This window comes from Channa argus, chromosome 8 (assembly GCF_033026475.1).
Source record: "Channa argus isolate prfri chromosome 8, Channa argus male v1.0, whole genome shotgun sequence".
Taxonomy (NCBI): Eukaryota; Metazoa; Chordata; class Actinopteri; order Anabantiformes; family Channidae; genus Channa; species Channa argus.
In genome coordinates, this window is record NC_090204.1 from 17,750,488 (window position 1) to 17,772,726 (window position 22,239).

At 38.0% G+C, this 22,239-nt stretch overlaps 2 protein-coding genes across 10 annotated transcripts in view; both read left to right on the plus strand.

The window, feature by feature from the left end:
• The first annotated feature begins 460 nt into the window (after positions 1–460).
• acer1 (alkaline ceramidase 1) lies at positions 461–7,719 on the plus strand. 2 transcript variants are annotated; one of them, XM_067513536.1, is made up of 7 exons: positions 461–1,048; positions 3,051–3,163; positions 3,293–3,407; positions 3,980–4,118; positions 5,156–5,290; positions 5,372–5,509; positions 6,149–7,719. In XM_067513536.1, the coding sequence occupies exons 1-7, from the start codon at positions 1,042–1,044 to the stop codon at positions 6,324–6,326; spliced, it is 825 nt and encodes a 274-aa protein (XP_067369637.1). In that variant the 5' UTR covers positions 461–1,041; the 3' UTR covers positions 6,327–7,719. The 2 variants fall into 2 exon arrangements, with proteins under 2 accessions (XP_067369637.1, XP_067369636.1); XM_067513535.1 differs by having other exon boundaries at positions 491–1,048; positions 5,153–5,290.
• A 779-nt stretch (positions 7,720–8,498) lies between these two features.
• The window catches only part of mllt1a (MLLT1 super elongation complex subunit a), a 34,408-nt gene continuing 20,667 nt past the window's right edge, over positions 8,499–22,239 (plus strand). For 4 of the 8 annotated variants that reach the window (XM_067512341.1, XM_067512343.1, XM_067512342.1 and 1 more), the window contains exons 1-3: positions 13,418–13,559; positions 19,116–19,296; positions 20,608–20,690. In XM_067512341.1, the coding sequence (XP_067368442.1) occupies positions 13,548–13,559; positions 19,116–19,296; positions 20,608–20,690 (276 nt within the window). In that variant the 5' untranslated portion in view covers positions 13,418–13,547. The other 4 variants (XM_067512339.1, XM_067512336.1, XM_067512337.1 and 1 more) reach the window with 4 other exon arrangements.

The window sequence follows — 22,239 nt, forward strand, 5'->3', positions numbered from 1 at the left end:
ACTGGAAACCAGTCTGTCCCACTTCAGAGCCGGTATGAGGAACTTGGCTCAGAGGAACCAGTCTTCCCCTGTGATCTGGTGTCATAATCATGAGTTCTGAACTCAACAGAGGAAAATCAGTCTTAGATAAAAAAGCATAAAGATACCTTTCAGATGCCAGTGGTGATCATTCAAAAATTTCAAATAAGTAAAAGATGTCAGTACTTCATCCGCCACTGCCCCTTAGTATCCTGTATGTTTAGTATACCATTATGCATCAGGAGTAGTTTTCTGTTTATTATTTGGGTTAGATTATATTGCTAATTGGCCTACTGTATGTAATAGCTCAGTGAATGTACTTAAAGTAGGAAATCACAGTTACCACTACTTCATTTGTAACACATGCACACAGCTTTTAAAGAAACCCTACTCACACACCAACGCCTGCGGGCACCTGTTCTCCCGCCCACTCACAACGCTTCTGCTTTTATTTTGTCAATTCTGCCGCCGGTGTTGGACCGGGCCCAGCGGAGACAGATGGACAGGTTGAGCGTCTTTGGTAGAGCCACCATGTAGATTACGGAGACAGGCACAGCAGCCAGCTGCGGCACCTGATGCTGTTATCAGTCTGCTTCATATCCCCCTTTGTCTCTGTGATTGTATTTGTTTTGTTATGCAGCTCATGCAGTCTGACAATGGAGCTCAGAAACTCCGTTTGACTGACCGCTGCCTCTGTTTATACAGTTAACATTGTCTTCATTGCATTTTTAAATACGTCCTGCCTCTTGCGTTTTCTGCGACATTTATCATTTTCAAATATTTGTCATAGCCGACCTGTAGGCTTCGCATTCAATGGAAAGCAATGAGTCAATTGCAGACATTCCTTTTTTGTCCCTTGGTGACTTATGGGCTCAGGGATGCGAAACAGTTTGACTTAATTAAACGTCACCGTGTCGCGCGACAGGATCTGGAGCGCTTCGATGCCCCGCCCCCGTGAAGGCACCTGTTCTACCACCTGTGGAGGAGCAACACTGGCAAACCGCAGGCCGGGACAGCAGCAGCATGGGAGGTAAGAGCCATATGAATGAAGTTTTTATTTATTTATTTTTTAAGAATAATTTTTTAAAAGGAATTATCTCTGAGCAACATATTAACTTTTTTAACATTATTAACTTTTAGTGCATGGTGTTTATGATGTTTTACATCCATCATATTAACAAAATATTCCTATAATAAGATTTGTCACACTCACAGTCTAACAGTCAATATCCAGTGTGGTCATACTGTATTATATACTGTTTAAATTCAGTATAGCCGCAGAGGGTATAAACAGTAAAGTGTTTCTGGCAAATATCTTTAGATTTTGTTCAGTTAAGTTTTTTTATTTTAGGACAAACTATATAGAGGGGATGTACAGTAGTTTTCTGGTTAAGTAGGACTTCCCTGTTGATTCTTATATTAAAATTTATAATCATATTTCATATGCCATACCAATGAAACAATCACACACAACAATTTGAATAGACACAGTCCTGTCATTATTCAATGTATTTATCAGATGTGTTTACACAGGACTGCCTGCTGTTTACACTCATTAGCCATTGTAGACATTCATTATGCTCAGGTAAAGTGGGATAGTAGCTTCTTTTTAAAACTATAATAGATCGTCCAGTCCAGTAAAGTGTGTTAGATTATTCTATCTGTTGGATTAATATAACAAACAATTTAATATTCCGTAATGCGTTTAGATTGTTTTATGTACTGTAGCCGCCTACAGTCTTCATATCTTTGTTAGTGTTGTTGTTTTGGTCCCACTTCAAGAGAAAACAATTCGAAAGCTGTAATTAATAACATCATCAATAGTTAATAAATCCTTTATTAATGTTTTATAGATAAATTATAAACTTATGGCAACCGAACATTTTCTGATTCCCCGGTAGTAGAAAATGATCCTGTCGTACAACACTGTGCTTTTCTTTAAATCTAGCACTTTAATTCATCAGGGAGACCAGCTTCGGTATAAGGGCTGCAGGGCCAAAAAGTTTTACGTTAACATTTAGGACTACATTATTGTTAACTTTATAACCATTTATTAAGGTTTACATTGAATTTTATCGTATTTCATTTTTGTTTTAATGTGAGGATTCTGCGGCCTTTCTTGTAGTCAGTTAGAGTCTGAGTTTCAGTCATCCTGCAAGGCGTCGCCACAGTAGGCCAGTAGAGGAGTGCTGCCTTACCTTTGCCTTACCTCAATCGAATCAGGGTGATTATAACATCCTTTTAGCCATCCAAAGCAAAAAGGTTTGCAGGTAACCCATAGCTGGTCTGAGAGCCTACCTCTCAAGATGGCACCCCTCCAATAATTAACAGGGCCTTGCTTAAGCTGCGATTTTCTATGGTCTGCAGGCGTAAATATTAATAATTTGTTTATTAAAATGCTCTGCAATAATTTTCCAGTCAGTCCACTAGAAAAGTCTTCAGAGGGCAGAGATTTCATACTGGAGGGGTATTTTTCAAAATCTGGCAACCCAGATGTTGTCCGAAATAACATTGGTCTCCATAATGGTTAGGTGGTAATGGTGGTATATTTATATAGTACACACCATAAGTATTTGTAGCATTTGTCAACATTCAACAAATTGGTTACGAAACACTATAATGTAGTAGCTACAGGGAGAGTTCAAGTGTACAGTACTTCTCAAAAATCATAACTTCACCTAGGACCTATGTTGCATTAGTACAAATGTGTTTTGCTATGTCACTGATCATCAATTTGCAGCCTCCACTTACAGTATCCCCAGGAACAGCTGACTGCATTAAGAAACATTAAGAAACACTTATGGGCTATCTGCTTGCAGCTCACAGTACACATTGAACGACTGTTTAAATTACCATGACAAAGCAGACACTTTTGAATAGAAGTATAGCTACAACTCAGGGGTGTGGAGTAGAAGATGATTTCCATAAACCATCCACACAAATAATGTGTCGGTGGAACTGCAGGTGTGCTCTCTGTGTTAGTGACCATTTAGAAGTCGGAGGTCACTGTTTCCCATCTCTCTGCCTGACAGGTGTCTGCTCCAGTGAAAGGATAGCAGGAGTTTTCTCCTATGAGAGTTCAGAAATCGACTGGTGTGAAGACAACTACAAACACTCTGAACATGTGGCGGAGTACTTCAACACTGTAAGTTATGTAACCCCGTAACGTGGCATTTCTCATTCAGGAATATGTATCTAAAAACACACGATGGATTACTTGTAACATCTAGCTACTATTCCATTTTTAATTGGTTGATTAATGCCTTCCCTGCAGATGAGCAGCTTTATATTCTTCATCATAGCCCCGATCATGCTCTACCTTCTGCATCCTTACGCCAGAGAGAGGAGCTTGTCAATTCACTTGGTCTGGATCATGATGATATTTGTTGGTCAGTTGCTCTTTACTCCTTTCTCTGTATAACTCACATTGGTTCATATCTGTCTGCACCATTTTGGACGTATTGGAAGTCTATCATTTTGTTGACATTCATGTAACACGAGCCACTTATGCAGTTGTTGTGAGTTGCTAATTTATGATTTGATGTGCTCAACTTACTGCATGTTACACTGTGTATCCATTGCACACAAGTGAAATATTGATACAAACTGTACCTGCTGTAGACAAGTGAAAACTGTTCAAAAATGTACTTGTGGGGAGTAGAGCAGAGCCTGTGGTTGCCAGGATGCATAATAATGGACTGGCCTGAGTCTGGAAGTTTATTTCCTAATTAAATATTTCATTAGGGGGCTGAAAAAGTGTCTGCAGTAGTGTAACTTACTGTTTAAGTCATTTTTCTTTTTTTTTTTTGACGAAAAAAGACCACAACACTACAATCTCAAATGGAAATATTTACAGATTTTCTTACTATTTTATAACTGGAACTTTACATTCCTACAGTTATGCATTTGTTCTTCTAATAATATGAAAACTGCATTGTTTCTTAATTGTTCTCTCTTGCAGGTCTCTTCTCGGCATATTTCCACATGACTCTTAGTTTTGTTGGCCAGATGTTGGATGAGCTGTCAATCCTGTGGGTATTGGCCCTGGGATATGCCGTCTGGTTTCCCCGTAAGATGTTCCCCTCCTTTATAAAAGACAGGTAGGTTAACGGTTTCACAAATAACCCACGGTCTGTTTCTACTTTTGCGTGAAGGTCACACATTCTTCCACGTGTTACTAAGGACTCCCACACAGCTCAACAATTCTTTAATAAGACCAACAAATTAATGCTTCAGAGGCACGCCACTCTGAAACCTAACCTGTGCTGGCTGTGGAGCCAGTCTGACAGCCCCAACAGGAGTAACTGTCAGAATGGCATGATGTGGTGCTGCTCTTTCCAACTTAATGTAACGTATAGGGTCTCTCACTGTTGCAAAAACATAGAGTTCCACTCAAAGTCAGTAAATAGTTAACCACCAGGTGGGAGAAACGATAAATAAAAATTTCATGAGCAACTGAAAAGAAGTCCAGCATTTAACAAGAACAAGATTACTGGGCTGCTCCCTACCAGGCAAAGGGTCAAGTGTTCCTCTTTTATTTGATTATTAGCACTTCTTGTTGGCAAGTCACAGAGCTTGGTTATACAATCCTGGTTTGGCTCCTGAGCTTTTGCTAACTTAATTTTAAAGATTTCCCCCCACATTTCACAACTGCAGCAGCGTGGCACACAGAGGCTAAAGACACATTTAAATAAAATGCAGGAAATCAGAAAACGAGAACAGCACAATAGCTCTGCTTTAAAACAGCCACATCAATTGAGATGTAGCTGCACAAAAGACCCATTGTGTTACTCTAAAAACCCATTGTGCTACACAGTAGTCACAGTTAAAGACTAAATGCATGAGTACATGAGAAATGGTATTGTAGGTATCAAATGTTAATAAATAACACTGTTGTACGAGAATTTTCTGATAAAAAATGTACGTCAGTTTCTGATTTTAATTCTGTTTGTAAGTTTATCATATCATGTCGTATTATTTTGTACAGTTCTTTGAATAAAATCTGCTAAAACAAGCATGAAACTCACTCCCATACGAGACGGTGAGGCTTTCATCCATCTCATAAACCTCACTTATGCTCCTGAACCTTTGGCTCACAGCTTCCTGTTCTTCTGCCTCTGTCTGTTTTCCACAGAAGCTCGTTTTCCAGGCTCGTCCTAGTAATTACCATCATCAGCACTGTGTCATCGTTTGTCAAACCTACAGCCAATGCCTACGCTTTAAACTGCTTCGGCCTCCACCTGCTTTACACTTTGGTTGTGGAGATGCGATGGTATAAAAACGTTGACATTTCAGGCATCTGTATCTGAGCTGTTGTCATTCGTACTTTTCACAAGTTTTCCCACTTTCTCAGCTGCATGGACCAGAAGGCTCTGAGGCTGGCCAAGATGTCAGTGGCTCTGTGGATCCTTGCCATCACCTGCTGGATTAGTGACCGTTTTGGCTGCAGTTTCTGGCAGAAACTAAACTTCTGCTACCTGCATGGTGTATGGTAAGTCCTGTCCATTACCTTTCCTTTTTTTACCTCATCGTTCCACTCCTTTATTGGCTTTACTATTACATGCCCTTCTTTACCTTTGCACTCCTTTGCTCCTTTTATATGTATAGGCACATAGGCAAACATTGCAATGCAGGTTAAGTGTTAAAAAGTCAACTGTGACATGAAGTACGACAAAGAATGTGTCCCTTACCCTACACACCCATCATCAGAGGGTGGCAGTGGCTCAGGTGTTAGAGTGGCCCCCTACCAACCATAGGGTCGGAGGTTCTTGCCCCACTTTTCCTGACCACATGTCGAAGTGTCCCTGGGCAAGACACTGAACCGCACTGAACAGCCCATCCTCATCCCAAGCGTCGGTCCCAAGCCCGTTAGAAATTGGGGAGGGCTGCGCCAGGAAGGGCATGTGGCATAAAAACTGTGCCAAATCAACATGCGGACAAATGATCCGCCCTGGTGACCCTGAACTCACACAATAAGCCAAAAAAAAACTCTTACAAAACCCTTACACTCCCATCATCCATCCTGATTGTTGCCTATAAGCATAAACCATTTTACACAAAACCTAGTTAAACAAAATAATTTTGGGTTGTTTCTTTCCAAGAAATTGTTTTTATTTTATGTATCCTGCAGGCACATTCTCATTGTGATGGCTGTGGCCTATGGCAGCACCCTGGTAGCTTACCTGGACGCCAACAATGAGATCCCATATTCACTCCCTGGACTTCACTACTGGCCATGTGATAAATGGGCTTTTGGATTTCCTCACATTGTCCTGAAGGGTACTGTGAAAACACAGAAACAGTGCTGATGGTGTTAACTTTGGCTTAACATCTTAACATTATGGCCTTCCTAGAAAAAAATTAAACTTTAGGAATCTAATGTTACGTCGCAATGATTAATAGATTTTAAACGACAAAGTATTGCCCACACCATGGATGGATTGCCAATTGGGTCTAATAGGTGCCAAATCAGGGGCCTCGTGGGGCAAGGGAGACCCAAATCTTAAAGTCACTTTTGTTATCGCACAGTCAAAGAACTGGACTAAAAAGCATTGATGGCACAAGTCTGTAAAGGATCACTATAAAAAAAAATATATGTATAAAAAGATGTGTTTGCAAGTTTTTGTTTGTGTCACTGTCCAGAGGCTCTTGGAACCCATTTTACTACAGAGCTGATGCAATCCTACAAAGTAATTATTCATTATCTTATATAGCTAGTATAGAGTTTATTTTAAAAGTAGATCCCTTCCCTTGTTTTACACTTTATCCATGAAACAATTGATGAAACTGGTATTTATTTCTAACAATCTACCATTATTAACTCACAGTAAAACATCATGAAAAAATCAGGTTTTTACAATTTTATGCAAAAGTATTAAAAATCCCATTGATTAAAGTACACACACTTAATGTTTGGGTCAGATGTTTCCTGTTTGCTTTCTTTTTTATCATATTTATTCAGATTGAGATTGAATTAATTTTCTCTAATGCTATAAATTGGGCAAAAGTGAAGGTGTCTGACTACTCCAATACAGCTGTACATTATTTACACCGTCACACTTACGACTGAATTCTCATCCCTAGATGTTTATGACTAGCAGCTGCAAAAGTATAATTTCAGTGATATTATTGTAACGCTCACTTTTTAAGACTAATTACTGGAATTGGTTTTCAGTACCTACATTTTATAACAGATTCTCTTGAACTTCAGTGGATCTGTTAAAATTCTGTGTGGTTTCTTTAGGTTATGATAACAAATTACATACAAAGTGGGTATTTCATTTATGTTTTATAGGTTTTAAGTCATTTGCAAATCTTTAATGATTATATCAACTGTCTGTAGACATGCTGAGATGAGAATGAATGGAGACATTGTCTTTAACAGCTACACCTCAAAGTTTTTGTGTATATAAATCAAGTGCTTTGATTTATTTGACTCTGCGTGTGGAAGAATTTACTGATTTGTAAATTGTTTCTTTTCTTTTGACGGTAAGCAACAGAAATTCCATGTAAGATGGTATTAGAGTAAAAGACTACAATGAAATGTGTTTACATGGAGTTTTAAATTACGTCAGTATGTAATTTCATACACCGTAGCCTCACATGTTGGGCGTCTTTTAGCTGGTGAATCGCTTTTTTCTCATTTTAAACTAATCCCTGTTATAGCAACATGCAATAAAAGTGCTGTTTGATCTGTTTGAACATTTTTGTGAAATTCATCAAAATAATGGAATTCAGGAATCAAGTGCATTTGTTTGACTGCTTGTCTCACAACATTTACTGTCAATTGCTAGAAAGTGTTTGCTTTTGTATGACTGAGGACTTTTTTTTTGTTGAATGTAGTGCAGTTTAAAGAAAATCCAGGAACACTGGCTCCCTCTATATGGATACAATAGATACAACAATAGATCCTTTACAAAAAGAAAATGCATGTGTTCTCTACATTTCAGTGTCAAACTGTGATCTCCCACTGAATGGAGCAACCAGGGCTTTTAGAATCTTGATGTTTGAATATTAATAACATGAGAGCCAGTTGATTTAGAGCGAGATAAGAAATAAAACTGAATGTTAACTCTAATTGTAATTATCATGATGATAAATGATCTGCAACTTTCCAGTGCTCTGTAGTACAACTGCTGGGCTTTGTGTCTCTGTCGGTGTTTACCAACATGGGGGTCAGGACAATCTGAGTGTCTATCATTTAGTCCTCCTCCTTGGTCCAACTTGATTATCTGATGAGTTTGCATGAAATTTTGTTCAGAGATTCATGGTTCCCAGATGATGAATCCAAATAACTTGATCCTCTGGCCTTTCAAAGAGGAGACATTTCTTTATTATATTTTTTAAGATTTTAAGAATGTGTCACGGAGGCATAATCAGGAAATATTTAGTTTCTTTTTAAATTACCAATTGTCCAATCACCCAACCACTTCGGTACAGTAGGTGGCAGTGTGCAAGTCTTTCGTAGGTGTGAGCCAGCCACGAAGAAGAAGAAGAAGAAGAAGAAGAAGAAGAACGTCAACAACGCAAAGAAGAAAAAAAAAGTAAAACAACAAAAATGTCTGCGCTGCCCAACATTACGCTAAGTAGAGATGTCAGAAGGTTGCGAATTATCTTGAGTCTGGCAGCTTTAAATACCTCATGTTTAGATTAACGTTGCCAGGATGAGACCAAGGCACATCCAGAAACGTCATGGTAAGTTTGCTATAACGGTCAGTCCTGCTAGCGTTAGCTGTTATGGTTAAGTTAACTAGCACCAATGATTGTGTTGTCCATTGTCCAAACTTACAATGGACAGTGGACTTACTTCACAGTTACGTTGCCTAAATACAGTCAGACTAGTCGCAGTCTATAAGCTACTTTTCGTGTCTTCATATTGCTAACGCTCACTGTTGAGTAGCCGATAGTGAGCTAGATTTTTATCTTAACTTGAAAAGGGTATAAATTGGACAACATCATCTTTACTAAATTTTGAATAAAGATCATTATGTCAAAAATGTTGAGCCTAAAACTGAATGGTTTTAGTTTTTGTTGACAATTGTTTGTGAAATTGCTTCTCTTTTTTTCGCTTTGGTTCAAGTGGTTAAACCAAAGTAAACAAAGAAAATCTCATGTAGAGTGATATAAGAATCAAACTCAGTTTGATGCAGTATATGCAGTAGTTTATGCAGCTGACAACAGGTTTTTATGTCAATGTTGTGGAAAAGTATTGTACAATTTAAATACAGTGCAATAGGTGAACATGTGTAGCGCAGGGGTAAAAAGATGGACGTACAACAAAAAATAAATAAAACAAGATTGTAAATAATGTAACACTGGGTTTAATGCAGTGTACACCATAAAGTCTGGTTTGAAAATAGTAAAGTTATTATGTTTAGGAGGGCAAATGCTTCTGGAAAGAGTCTCCTCCTGTGACTTCAAAGTTTTATGGATTTCTGCTGCAAAAATGTAATCTTCCATAAACTCATAATGCTTATTTTCAGCATTTAATGTTTGCTCATGTTTTATCATGCGACTTTGAGTAAGAAATTTTAGTGTGGTTTTAGGAGCTCTTAACCCTCATTTCTTTTTAATGATCGCTTTTTACATTGGATGTATGACATCTTTGATCTTTCTCAAGCCTATAAAGTACATAATCTTACTTTTTTCCCCACTCCCTCACTCAGTGCAGTTGAACATGGAGTTGGGCCACAGAGTTCAGGTGAAGAAGAAAAATATCAGAAAACTTCACCCCCAACTGGACTGTTTTTGTTCAAGAACCAGAGAGTGGTGACAACCAGCAATAAGAGGAAGTTGTTTTGCCACTTGCATGAGAGCTACCCCACCCAAGAGAGATAAAACAGAAAAGGTAAATATTTTAACCTGTCATAATAATTTATGTAGTATGTTGTATACACAGGGGCAGTGGGTTAATAGATTGCAGTTAATCTGTGATCTGTACAGATCACCCCCATGGTTTAACATGCACGAGAACTAAGGACAACAAAGCTACTTGTGCAACTTTAAGCTAGTAGTAGAATGAAACTCAAAATCAATCTACTCTCTGGCTACCCCACCCCTCCCTACTCTGCTGCAGCTTTGCTTTGCTCTTTACACACCACTATGCACTGCACAGCCCCCTACATACCCTGTGTTTTTTTCTGATCTGAAAAATTATATGATCAATGGCCAGGATTGAAAAACGAGGATCTGATCCAATCCATGACTTCTGTTAACTGTTGCACCCCATTTTCAACTGCGTAGAAGACAGGTGTATAGTACAGGATTCTAACCAAGAAATTGGTTAGTGCAGCTAAATCTTCTATCAACACTAAGAGTAATATCGGTTTAACCTTTACATTTAATGTCTTTTAGTCTGTGTCTGTCTTCAGTATGCGGAAAGCCTCCACACAAGGTGATGGAGTCAGGGCTTCTCTGCAGGCTTCCTCATGCTTATTGAGGTTGACTTCAAGAACAAGGTATTGCACAACAGATGAACAAACAGCGTATATCTGTTAAGGGAAATTCTCAGGGGTGTCCTTAGGCTTTTTCTCAAGCTTTAAATTCACCCTCTCTGCAGCTGAACTGTAGCTTAAGCTAGCAAACAACTATGAAACAACTATGTGGGATTTTTTTTTCTTTTTACTTCTAGGATGCTAAATTATTTAATCAGGTTTTATGTTTTGTTTTGAAATTTCCACTAGTGAGGAGGCACTACTGTAGTATATCCAGGGCAGTAAAGAAGTAAGTAATCTAAGTACAGCAGACACGAAAATTGACTAAAAATGGAAAAGGAAATTTGACCTGGGAATGAGATGATTGTGCTTTTATTCTTAAGGATCCCAGCAAAGAAGAAAGTGGTGGCAGTGGTCAAGGTCCACAGTGAACACCCCCAAAACAACTCCACTTTAAAAGCAACTTCCCAAAAACTGTTCAAAAACAGACTGGCAGATGTAGGAGGTGTTATTAGGCAGAACCAAAACCTTTTGCATTGGTCACATACAAATACATGCACGATTATTACTATGAGCATAACCTAACGACCAGCTGACATACGAGCAGCAGAAAGCTTCATTTTTTTCCCCCTATGGTGTGGATCTCATTTGCATTTCTATTTTTGTGTTTATTTAAAATTATTTGTGTTTATTATGTCTTAATTTGGCCTTGAAGAGTATATATTAGAATTTTACAGTGGACATAAATTAGCTTTTTTTATTGCAAAGCTGTCAAGCACCTTTATTATTTAATTTAATTAATTCATTTACTTACTTATTTCAAGGGGACCAGGTTTGTGGTTTATTGCCAAAGGGGAATAAATTGCATACAAACATTTTATTGATAGACATGCACATTTATTTAGGGACATATTTTTTGGCCATAATCATGATTTTTTATTTTATTTTTTTAAGTTCCTGCAACTTTGGACACAGTTAATGTTTAGTTTATCATGTAAATTTATCCTCGTAATTATATACTCAGATATGTATTAAACAGTATAATTGCTTTACATTTTTAAAAACTGTAGGTGTTTTTAAAGACAATTGCAATTAAAACACTATGGTTTGTGTGTGGATCCTGTTGAACTTTTTATCTTTGTATTATTTCTTCATATTGAAGAAAATGCACATTGAAAAGGAGGATTTAAACATTAATATCTCTGTACAAGTAGGCCATCCTGGATCAGTTTGAGTGGCAGGAGAATTGGTGGCACCAATCCAATGAGAGACTGGTGGCCTTCTGTCCCAGAGCTGATGCCAGATAATCTCACATCAAAGTCTGAGAACCAGAGACTTGACTTTACTTTCCACACCCTGACTCTGTTGATGACATGCTGCTTTGTTTTCAGATAAAACATTTCAATTGTAACAAGTGCACTAGGACATGTGTACAGGCTGTATAACATCATCATCACTAGTAATGGAGTAATAATATTTTATCCCAATATACCCAGTTTTATAAATCAGTGTTACAGAAAATGTGTGTTGCAGGCACCTCTAAATCCTTGTAAAGCACTTTACATTTATCTTATAATAAATGTGTTCCCCATTACCATTGGATAAAAAGAAATTAGTTTCTTAATTGGATGATCTACTGAATATTTTGTCCATTGATATAATTTAAAATATTACAGAGGCCGGAATAAAAGAATGTTAAACATGCCGAAACAATTATTTATCAAAATAGTTACTTTTTATTTTTAATCAATTATTTGAAATGCCCCTTTCCACTGTATTATAATTGACTTACTTGTACTTTAGTTTTCTAATTACTTTCAGTATAAATAAATTACTCAATTAATCTATAAAATGTCAAATATTAGTGAAGATATTGCCGTTCAGACTTTCCACAGCCCAATTTACTTCAAAACCATATTTTGTGTATATTGTACGACAACATATTGTCCTCTGTTTTCTGGTCAGAGAGATGAATGTGCAGTTTGACCATTAAACTGTGTGTATGTCCTCATGCAAGCACAAATATTTTGGAGGCTTATCCCAGCATAAAATGTAACTTAATAAAGTGTAATGTGCAGGTTTATATCTTCCATCTATATATAATCCATATCTTCCAACATATACTGTATTATGAATTCTGCTGCTCATCACTAACAAATAATCAGTGTATGGTTTTATGTGATAAGCTCATACTCAGTCGTCAGTCTATGGATGCTAATTCACAGAATTAATTTTAGACCATTGCACTGTATCAACCTCTTTATAGGCAGAACAGCACCTAGTCACATTGCAATACAAATCTAGTGATCAGATGCAAACATTTACATGTTGCCGCTTGACCCAGTGTTACTTTTATTGAATTTACAAGCTGCAAACCTAATAGTTTTTAAATTGTCTTTGTTTAAAGAAGTGGTTTATAATATGGTAGAGAATGCTGCACAAATTATTTGAGAAAGTAAAGGAGAAGGAACAGAGACGTCTGAATGCATCTGTAATAAAGACTTGTGCAATGCAGCTAATTTGGTGGCATATCAATAATAGTTTATAAATGGTAATTAACGTTCATTACTGGTCTTATCCCAAAGGGAACCATTAAAGCCTTTGAATACTTCTCCCACCAGAGCAAATTAAGCCAAAATTATGACTTATGAGGAAGACATAATGTCCTCTTTTTTTTTTAATCAAATCTAAAAAATATATTGCATTTACCACAATAATCTATACAATAGAGCCCCGGTTAATCAATTAGCATCTTGTGCATTTTACAATTGAACCGAGCTGTAGCCATTGGGACAAGCTCGCTGTCACTCGAGAGAATCTCTTGCAAATGCTTTAATTGTATTTGCGGCTCCGGATATGCCCCGCCCCTTCGGTGCTCTGATTTGTTGCTTTCAAGCGTTCTTGAATTTCCCGCTCTGTCATTGGCTGGGAGAGCTTTCTGTTTTGGTCGCCTGCCAGCAGCCGTCTGGAAGGGGAGGGGAGCCGTCTGCCTTCCGCTTCTGGGCTGGATTGACACACAATGAGGAGCACAGGCTGGGGAGACTGTTCACAAACGCCGCTGTAAATAAATACAACAATCAGTGAAGCCAGAGAAACATGGAGAACCAGGTACGGTGGCTTTTGTGTCTTACGGAATCTGAACTTTACACGGTGAAAATGCCAGCAGGCTGCGCGCTGGCAGGGCAGCAATGAATCCTCTGTTCTGTTAGCCAGAAGGAAAAAAAAAGCTCCTGCTGCTAATGAACTCGCAGTTGTTTGGCTCTGAAGCTATGCTAGCTGGGCACTCATACATCGGTATTTGCCGCTAGCTAGCTTCGGTCTCTCACAGCATTTCTCCCCGCTGCATAGCTTTAGCCAGAGCCAGATACACAAAGAGCTTCACGCCTGGTGTTTATTCTGCCTTGCTGTGTTTAAAAAGCACATGCACTAGATTAAACAGTGCGAAGAGTAATTAAGAGTCGAGGTTTTGTACGGCTAGGCTAAGCTAATCTACCTACAGGGGAGTATCGGCCGTTGGCTAAAGGCTAAGAAGCCGCTACAAGGCGCCGGGGAAAAGATTTGTCCTCTCCAGGTTGGGCTGGAGAGGAGGGTGGTGTCTCCACTGCCAGCGGCCTGAAACCTTAACACACAAGGCTTATACAATAAACCAAGATTATACAACTTCTCTAACACCTTTGCGTCATTTGCAAACAGTCGGTTAATCTTTAATGCCCTCCACACTCATGATTGTAGAGAAAAATGCATGTAACATCAGTCTGGTGGAATAGCTGACATGGTCTCTGTGTGGCAAACGTTGAACTTGAATCCAGGCACGGTGACCACCCTTGCACTGGCTGATCATTATAAAGCAAAAAGCAAAAAGAATACGTTATGAGACATAATTTAAGGGCTGGCATGTAGAGCCTTTTATCTTGTAATAGATCATTCAGTACTATTGCATTCATACTATAAATTTGCACAGTTAAGATTTTATGTCATCATTAAAAGCTACATAATTTATTTTGCAGAAAACAGAAAAGTGGGTAAACAAATTACACATCTGCTAACTGTGAAGGGAGATATTGCTTCAAAATGGGTTACTGTGTAAATGCCTGAGGTTATTCAGGACTATATTTCAGATGGTTAGGCCACACACACCCATGGAAAGTGGCTCAGCCACTTTTCTTGGAACTAGTCCCCATTCAGTGTTGGTTCCTTTGAAGTTTTAACTAGATCTGTGAATGTGCATCCAGAGGAAGTCTTCTGCTTGTAGTTGAACATTTTGATGAAAGTACTTATGTTGCATGTGAAAGATTTGACTTAGATTTTTCATTTTTATTTCAGAATTACTGGGTTTTTGGTGCCTAATATGCCAATGTTTTAATCAGCACTACTTACATAAAATTATGCTTTTTAAACATTGTGTTTTTGTTGGGGGAGTGATTTAAACTTTGTTGTGACATATATTAGGCTTAATTAAATAAAGGTTTATTGCAGTTTAGATAAGACTTAAGAAACTTGCACGTTAGTTTGATGAATCCAAAATTGGGTTTATTGAAATGTATTTATTGCATATTTAAGCATCACAACACAGCTAGTTAACACTTTGATAAGCCAAACTGCTTCATGTGTGGACAATGAAGTGGGGTCATGACTTTGTGTGCAATTACTAGGATCTCTGTGTGAACACCGCTGTTGGGATGACAGGATGAGTGGTCATGTAGCTTGTCATAATCCCCACACGCCCTATTTCCAATAGTCTGTTTTCCTTGGGTGCTGCAAAGAGGCTATTTGTGACTCCCCTGTGGCTCTCTGTTTTCCAATACAAGTAACTGTTTCACGTCTGTTCATGTTATCTTTTAAATTTTTGAGGTTGGCTTTGATGTAGGAATTAGCTCAAATCTACAACGCATCAGAACAACTCTTGTTATATTTGTGAATTTGTGTGTGTCCTCTTTTAGGCAAACTTTTTCCCTCTGAGTTTTTATTTTAGTCATTTATTAGCTGGAAGAGATTAATATGGTCATGAAGGGTGTTATTTACATGGCAGCTGGGAATTCATTGTTTTCGTGGGAGCCAGTGTGTCTGCCAAAAATTGTATTTCCCCTCAACTGGAGTACTGTGTAAGAAGGGGGGGAGGGGGGGCATACATGCATAATCTCAATATTAGCGATTTTCTGACCTTTTTATTTTTTTGTGTCCGCTGCACTGCGAATCAGGATGATTCGAGTCCACATGTTGCCACAAGTCGATTTTGTCCATTTAGTGGTGGTAGAATTTGATGACAGAGAACCGTACTGATTATTATTTTTTTTGGGTTCAGTGTCATATATTTTTCTAAAGGGCGCAACTGTGCCGCAGGAGGTAGAGCAGTTGTCCACCAACCCCCCAGTTGCTGGTTCGATCCTCGGCGCCGCCGGTCACATGTCAAAATGTCCTTGAGCAAGACACTGAATCCCAACTTAGTTGCTCCCGGTGAGCATTGGCCAGCTGCATTGCAGCACCACCATCGGTGTAGTGTGTGATTGTGACTGTGGGTGGGTGAATGAGAAGCAGTGTAAAGCGCTTTAATTACCAATATGTAGAAAAGCACTATATAGGTGCAGACCATTTACCATTTAAAGTTTGACACAGCCTGTCCCCATCTGTGATGTTTTTTGTTATACATTTTTCAATACAATAATGAATAAGCCAATTTGAAGAAAGTTAAATGTACTCAAATTGTTTTTTGTTTTTTTGCCCAACAATAATGCTAAACATCCAGCATCCAACATTTCAAACTTCTAAAATGTGACAAGTTACTACTTTCTCTCTAACATGATAATTTAACATCTCTAAAACAAGACATTCAAATAAGTCATCTTGGTAACTTGAAACAGGCAGATTTTAGTTTAGATTTTTTTCTATTGCAAAACTTTGCTTTTAGCAGCTTCTCAAATGTAAGAAGTAGCTCCCTATCTCTAGTTTATACCATTGGTAATAACAGGTAGCGCTTTTGTTTTTTTGACTGACATTGCAACATACACACAGAAAACATTTTAAGAGATCCACTAGGGAAATCTGACATTTTGTAAGGCCAACTGATTACTTGGGAAAAATAATAGACATCTTAATCAAAGCAATGATTTGTTCCAGTTGTATTGTCTTTGCAGATGAAACAGAAAATAAATGTATTTGCAGAAAGTTGCAAACTATCTGTCATTTCATTTATTTTTGTAATAAAAGTGACCAAAGCTCTCTGGTTTAACTTAGTTTGAGCATTTGCTGGTTTTTGTTGTAATTTCTGATATAAACCTTCTTGGGTTTTTTTTAACAGTTGGTCAGTCAAAACACAGCTGTATTTTTATAGAATTTCTTTGACTTTTTATATTATAAAAAACTATCAGCAGATTACTAAATAGCCTTAAATAAACATTTTTATTTGCAGCCTTACATTAATTCCTGTGCTTAAAGACATTTGATTATTGGTCACAAATTCAACATATTATAGGGATTTGAGTTTGTTGTAAACTTCAAGATGCTAAGAACGATTTAATCTAATGGAATATAGCTATTTTTAATAGTTTTATGTTGTCCTTATCACATTCTTGATTATTTTTTTCCCCCTTTGACTCTTTAGAGGGAGGTCGTGTTGATGGTTGGAGAGACTTCACGCCTGCTTACTTTGGGTGTGGTGGAGTCTGGAGTTTAAGGGCATTACTGCCACAGAATGGCTGGGCAGAGTGCCAGGCAGGGTGTGTGGGTGTGTGCGCTTGTGTATGTGTGTGAGGCAGACCAGCTCATCTCAGTCCTGTCCCCTTTAATCCCCCCACTCAGTCCCAGCTCACGAGCTGCTCTGTGCAGGGGCCAATCCCCACATTCTTCAGTCCTCCCCTGACCATAAAGTGCCTCTGTCCCCTCTCATCTCCCACCCTTCACTCCCTTCTGCACTCCATCTCTAGAACCTCTTCACTTGCTATGCCAATCACCACTATCACACCACCATGCTGTCATTGTTCTTGTCAGAGAGAGTAGCCCGGTGCTGTGCCTGTCTTCGGGACAAACCTTTTGAGATCTGTTGGCTCTGGCATTGATAACTCTCTTTCCACATGGACTGTCCCGACACCAGTCCAGCTTTGTGTTTGTCCAGGCCAAGTGTTCTGTCTCTCCTCTTTAGCATAGTCCACACTCTCAAAACATTTAGGGAGATTAGGGTGTTTTGTTCAAAGTAGGATGAGAAACACATTGAGGATGGCCTCTTGGATTTATCTCTGTACTGGCTCTGATTATGTTTTAGGGTATCTGCAGATGTTAAAGTTTACTAATTAACCCTCATTTAGATTTAATTTAGACAATATTAAAATGGTTGAATCTAATTAGCTCATTACAGCATTTTAAACAATTATACAGCATTCGCGAAGTTTTTTTTTATTAGCTTTTAACATATTCTTGATTAATTGTTCACTGTGTTAAACATCAGAAATGGTGAAAGGGGTGTTTTCAGGTGTTTGTTCCAGTCCCCAAAAGTTATTATTCATATCACAGTAAAACAAAATACTCTCACCAGAAGGAAGCTATTTGTTGACATATTAAACTAATCCTAAATAGAAAGTATTTATCAAGGTTCTAAACAACTGGGGGCCTGGTGGCTCAGTGGTAGACCACCAACTGGTGGCCAAGGGCCACCCTGGTGCCGGTCTTGAGCCCGGATAAAATGGGAGGGTTGCGGCAGGAAGGGAGTCCAGGGTAAAAACTTATGCCAAATCAATGTGTGGAACATGATCCGCTGTGGCAACCCCTGAAGGGATAAGCCGAAAGCCATTGATCTTTAAGGTTATAAACAACTAATTATCATTAATTTTCTGTCATGTAGCATAAATCTGCTTGAATTCATTCTAATCATTGTTTTTTGAATTTTTTTATTTAATTTTTTTTTTACAATACATTTTAGAAAATAAAAATACATAATCTCAGAAATGAAAATCATGGAGTTTTCATGGAAGTGTATGCTCTTCCAGTTTCTGTTCAGCTGAGCTAAAGATTTAAAAAAAAAGTTAATGAGACTTTGAGACTTCCTTAATAATTGTGTCCATTTAGAAATCCTTTATAATTTGTAAAGCAATTCATCCACTAGTTCCAGGTCCTAAATTGTAAAGATCTGCAGTTTTCATAGTTTTATCTTATCGTAAATTGCACGTGTTTGGGATTTAGACAATAGTTAAACAAAATACGTGATTTGGAGATGTCACCTTGGGGTTTAACAAATTAGTCAGTTTGTTTAATTTAGAATTTAAATGAAAATTCATTAGTAGTTCATTTCACCCACAATTTAATTGGTTCAGCTAATCTTTTTCTCATATTTATAGGTTATTGGATTTTCTTTCCAACAACAAGATGTTATTTCATAAATTACATGAATATCAATAAAATCAAAACACAATAATGAACAGTTAAGCATTTAATTATGAGAATGCAAGGAATCAACATACAGGTTGACATTTAAGAGACTCAACAAAAGCCTTCCTCTGCTCACCACGTTGTGTCTAGATAAGTGAGTGATAAAATGCCAAATGTTTCAGTTCTTCATCTTTAACTGCATCTTTATTTAATCAAATCAACTGTTTCTCATACTCCCTTTTTAGTTCACATTTTGTGCATATACACCCTCAGACCTAGACTATCATTAAACAGCTGATCCCTTTTCAGTGCACAGTGCAGGTGAAGCTGGAGCTGGGCCACAGAGCTCAGCTGAGGAAGAAAGTGACATCAGAAGGCTTCACCCATGACTGGATGGTGTTTGTCCGAGGGCCAGAGACTGGCGACATCCAGCACTTTGTTGAGAAGGTTGTCTTCCGCCTGCACGAGAGCTTCCCCAAACCCAAGAGAGGTATTGGATGCACACTCAAGTTTATTTATATACATTTTTTAAATATTATAATTCATAAACAAAAAATAAAGGGAATTAGATGCTACATTAAGGATATTAAGAAACAAATGCAGAATGAGTCCCCTAAGGACTGTGACACACTAAAGCCCCTTTTACACATGCACTGGAATTCTGCCATTCTTCTGACTTGGATTGTGAATGTCAGAGTGAGATGCTGCCGACATTATCCAAACTTTATCCTTTGAGCCACCTAGTAATAAGTCTGTCTTATGCGCTCTGATCTCACACTGAAATCGAGTGGAGTTTCACATGAGGATGTTTCTCATTCAGATGAGCTCCCACTGTGTTACTTGTAAGAATCCCGACTGCGTACAATGTCGGAGGCTGTTTCCTCTTGATAATGTCAAGTTCACGTGTGAAACTGGCCCAAGTCTACATTTGAGCTTTCGGTGAGATTCTTTTGGCCTGCTTTTTGCGGGAGTTCCTGCCCTGTAGGCATTAGTCTACAGTTTAGACCTTCTGTCGGCGGATCTTCAGCTATATCAACGTGTTGAACTGTTGTTGGTCAGTCACTGAGGGAAAACACTCCGATTGGCTGTTAAGCTTGGAGAATTAGTTTGTGTAAACGCAAGTCCATGTCTTAAACTTTCTCTTCCTTTCAAGCAAGTGCATAACTTGCACTCTACATCCCTGTTAGATTTCATCTTTTAGATGTGCTAAAGTGCCACCTGTTGGCCTGGTAATAAGGCGATGTGATCCGAGGCAGCAGTTGTCTTCATTACCGCTAGTTTTTGGTGTGTCACAGCCCTTAAACATTTAAGAATGTAAAATAACTCAGCGGAAATGAAGATGAAAACACATAGACAAATATGTTTATGATAAACAGGCCAGGTGTATAATGGCAAAAGCATTTAAGGTTCAGTGTGGATCAGTGGAAAACAGTTTAAAGGTTTAAAGGTTGAATTGTAGTTTCTGACCCTGTACTGGATTTTACAGCTCCTTTTCTTTACTTTTATGTATTTGGCATTTCTTTCCTTTGCTGATTGCATATAGAATGACATTGTAGTGCTGCAACTGATGATGAGTTGTTTTATTTATTATTATTAATTAATGTGACTGATATTTTGAATTGGTTTTAAATGGGCTTAATCCATGGTTTCCTACAATAGTGTCTTTTTATATGTGCTCTCTGACAAATAAATGTAACAAACTAAAATAACAGGTTTACTGATCCTATTTAATTTGCTATTTATTATATATGTGATTCTATTGGTAAAAGTGATTAATGCAATATTCTGTCTATGTCAACAGTATGCAAGGAGCCTCCCTACAAAGTGGAGGAGTCAGGCTACGCAGGCTTTCTTATGCCCATTGAAGTTTATTTCAAGAACAAGGTGAGACTGACTGGACACACACAATAAATAATATTAATAATAATGATATTAAATACACTCTAGGTTGTTGCCAGATACTTTATAATAAAATATATTTAGTTTGGAGTAATAATTTTATATAGCATACATCAATATTTTGAGTGTTACCACACAGTGGATTTAATATAAAAATTTGTTATGAGTTTTGCACTTGAACTTGCACTACTACATGAAGGAGATTAAACCTTAGTCCTCTTTGGATGGTCTTATCATCCAGGTGTAGCAGGGAAATAAACTATTACTTATGCTCCTCAGTAGTTTAGTCCATTGTTCCAGATAGCATTTTAACCATCATGAGCCACTATGGATACTATGTGGTCCAATATAGACATGGATATTCTGCAGGACCAGCCAAAGGTCACTATCAGTTTCTGCCTGCAACTGACGTTAAAAAACCCATCTGGTGAGCTGCTATGTGTTTTTTGTAGTTATCTTTGTTTATGTAATTATCTTTCATTGTTTTTGGTTTCCTAAATGTTAGTCTTTTATATTTTAGACTTAGTATTTTGACCCAAAGGTGGAGTTTCAAATTGAGCAGAATAAAAAGAAAAGAAAAACAACTTAATTACAGGTGATTTAATGAGTTTATTAAAACAAAAATAACAGAGAACTCCCCTTTTAATGGTTAGCCGTAACCAATCACCTGAAAAAATTACCACATGTACACTCTGAATCAGATTTAAATCATAGGTAATGTTCAGATCTACCCATCTGCCTTAATAAATGGGGATATAACAATTCCAAAAACTTGATATTGCCATGATTAAATCTGTGATTTTATCATATCCTGGGATATGTGTCCCGTTTTGCTGCAGCATTGTTCCATCCTGTGACCACATGCAACCTGAGTTTATGTACTGGCAGGTTTAACAATGTATTTGGTGACCTTGGTTTTGCTGCGGTCTAAAAACAAAAATCACTGCTACATGCCCAGCAGACCAATCAAGCAGATGGCTGTCTGCAAACTCCCTCAGATCTCCCTGTGACAAAAGGTTTAAAATTTGTAGAAAACACTTAATATGTGGTGATAGTCAGGCCTCTCACCGTTTCTGATCTGCAATAACGACTAGTATGATTGCACTTTGCCTGAACCACACAGAACATAACAAGCAGGCTATCAGCATGAACAATAAACTTCTCCAGATGATCCAAACTGCAACATGGTTTGGGTTTTAAATCATCATTATTATTATTTATTTGTTTGTTTTTGTGATCAGCCAAAAATGACAAATGCAGTATTACACTACTGTTCAGATCTTTGCACAGGCCTTCAGTGGTCACCTACATCAGGTTCAAGGCTCTGACTCTCATCTACAGTGTAATTTATAGCACCCTCCTCCAGGTCCACAGTCCCACAGTGCCCATTGCAGTTTTCCATCTAGTGGTTCTTACAGCACTCATCAAAGATCACAATTAAAGCTCTTTATCTCAGTGGCCCCACAATGGTGAAACAAGCTACCTGACTTGCATACAAAGAAACCTCCCAACCCCCCAATATTTAAAAAGCTGC

Bases quoted from the DNA above. Each gene is read 5' to 3' on its own strand.
- acer1 (XM_067513535.1), top strand. The intron at 5,291-5,371 runs GTATAAAAACGT...CCACTTTCTCAG, and splicing joins TTGGTTGTGGAGATGCGATG to CTGCATGGACCAGAAGGCTC. The intron at 5,510-6,148 runs GTAAGTCCTGTC...TGTATCCTGCAG, and splicing joins TGCTACCTGCATGGTGTATG to GCACATTCTCATTGTGATGG.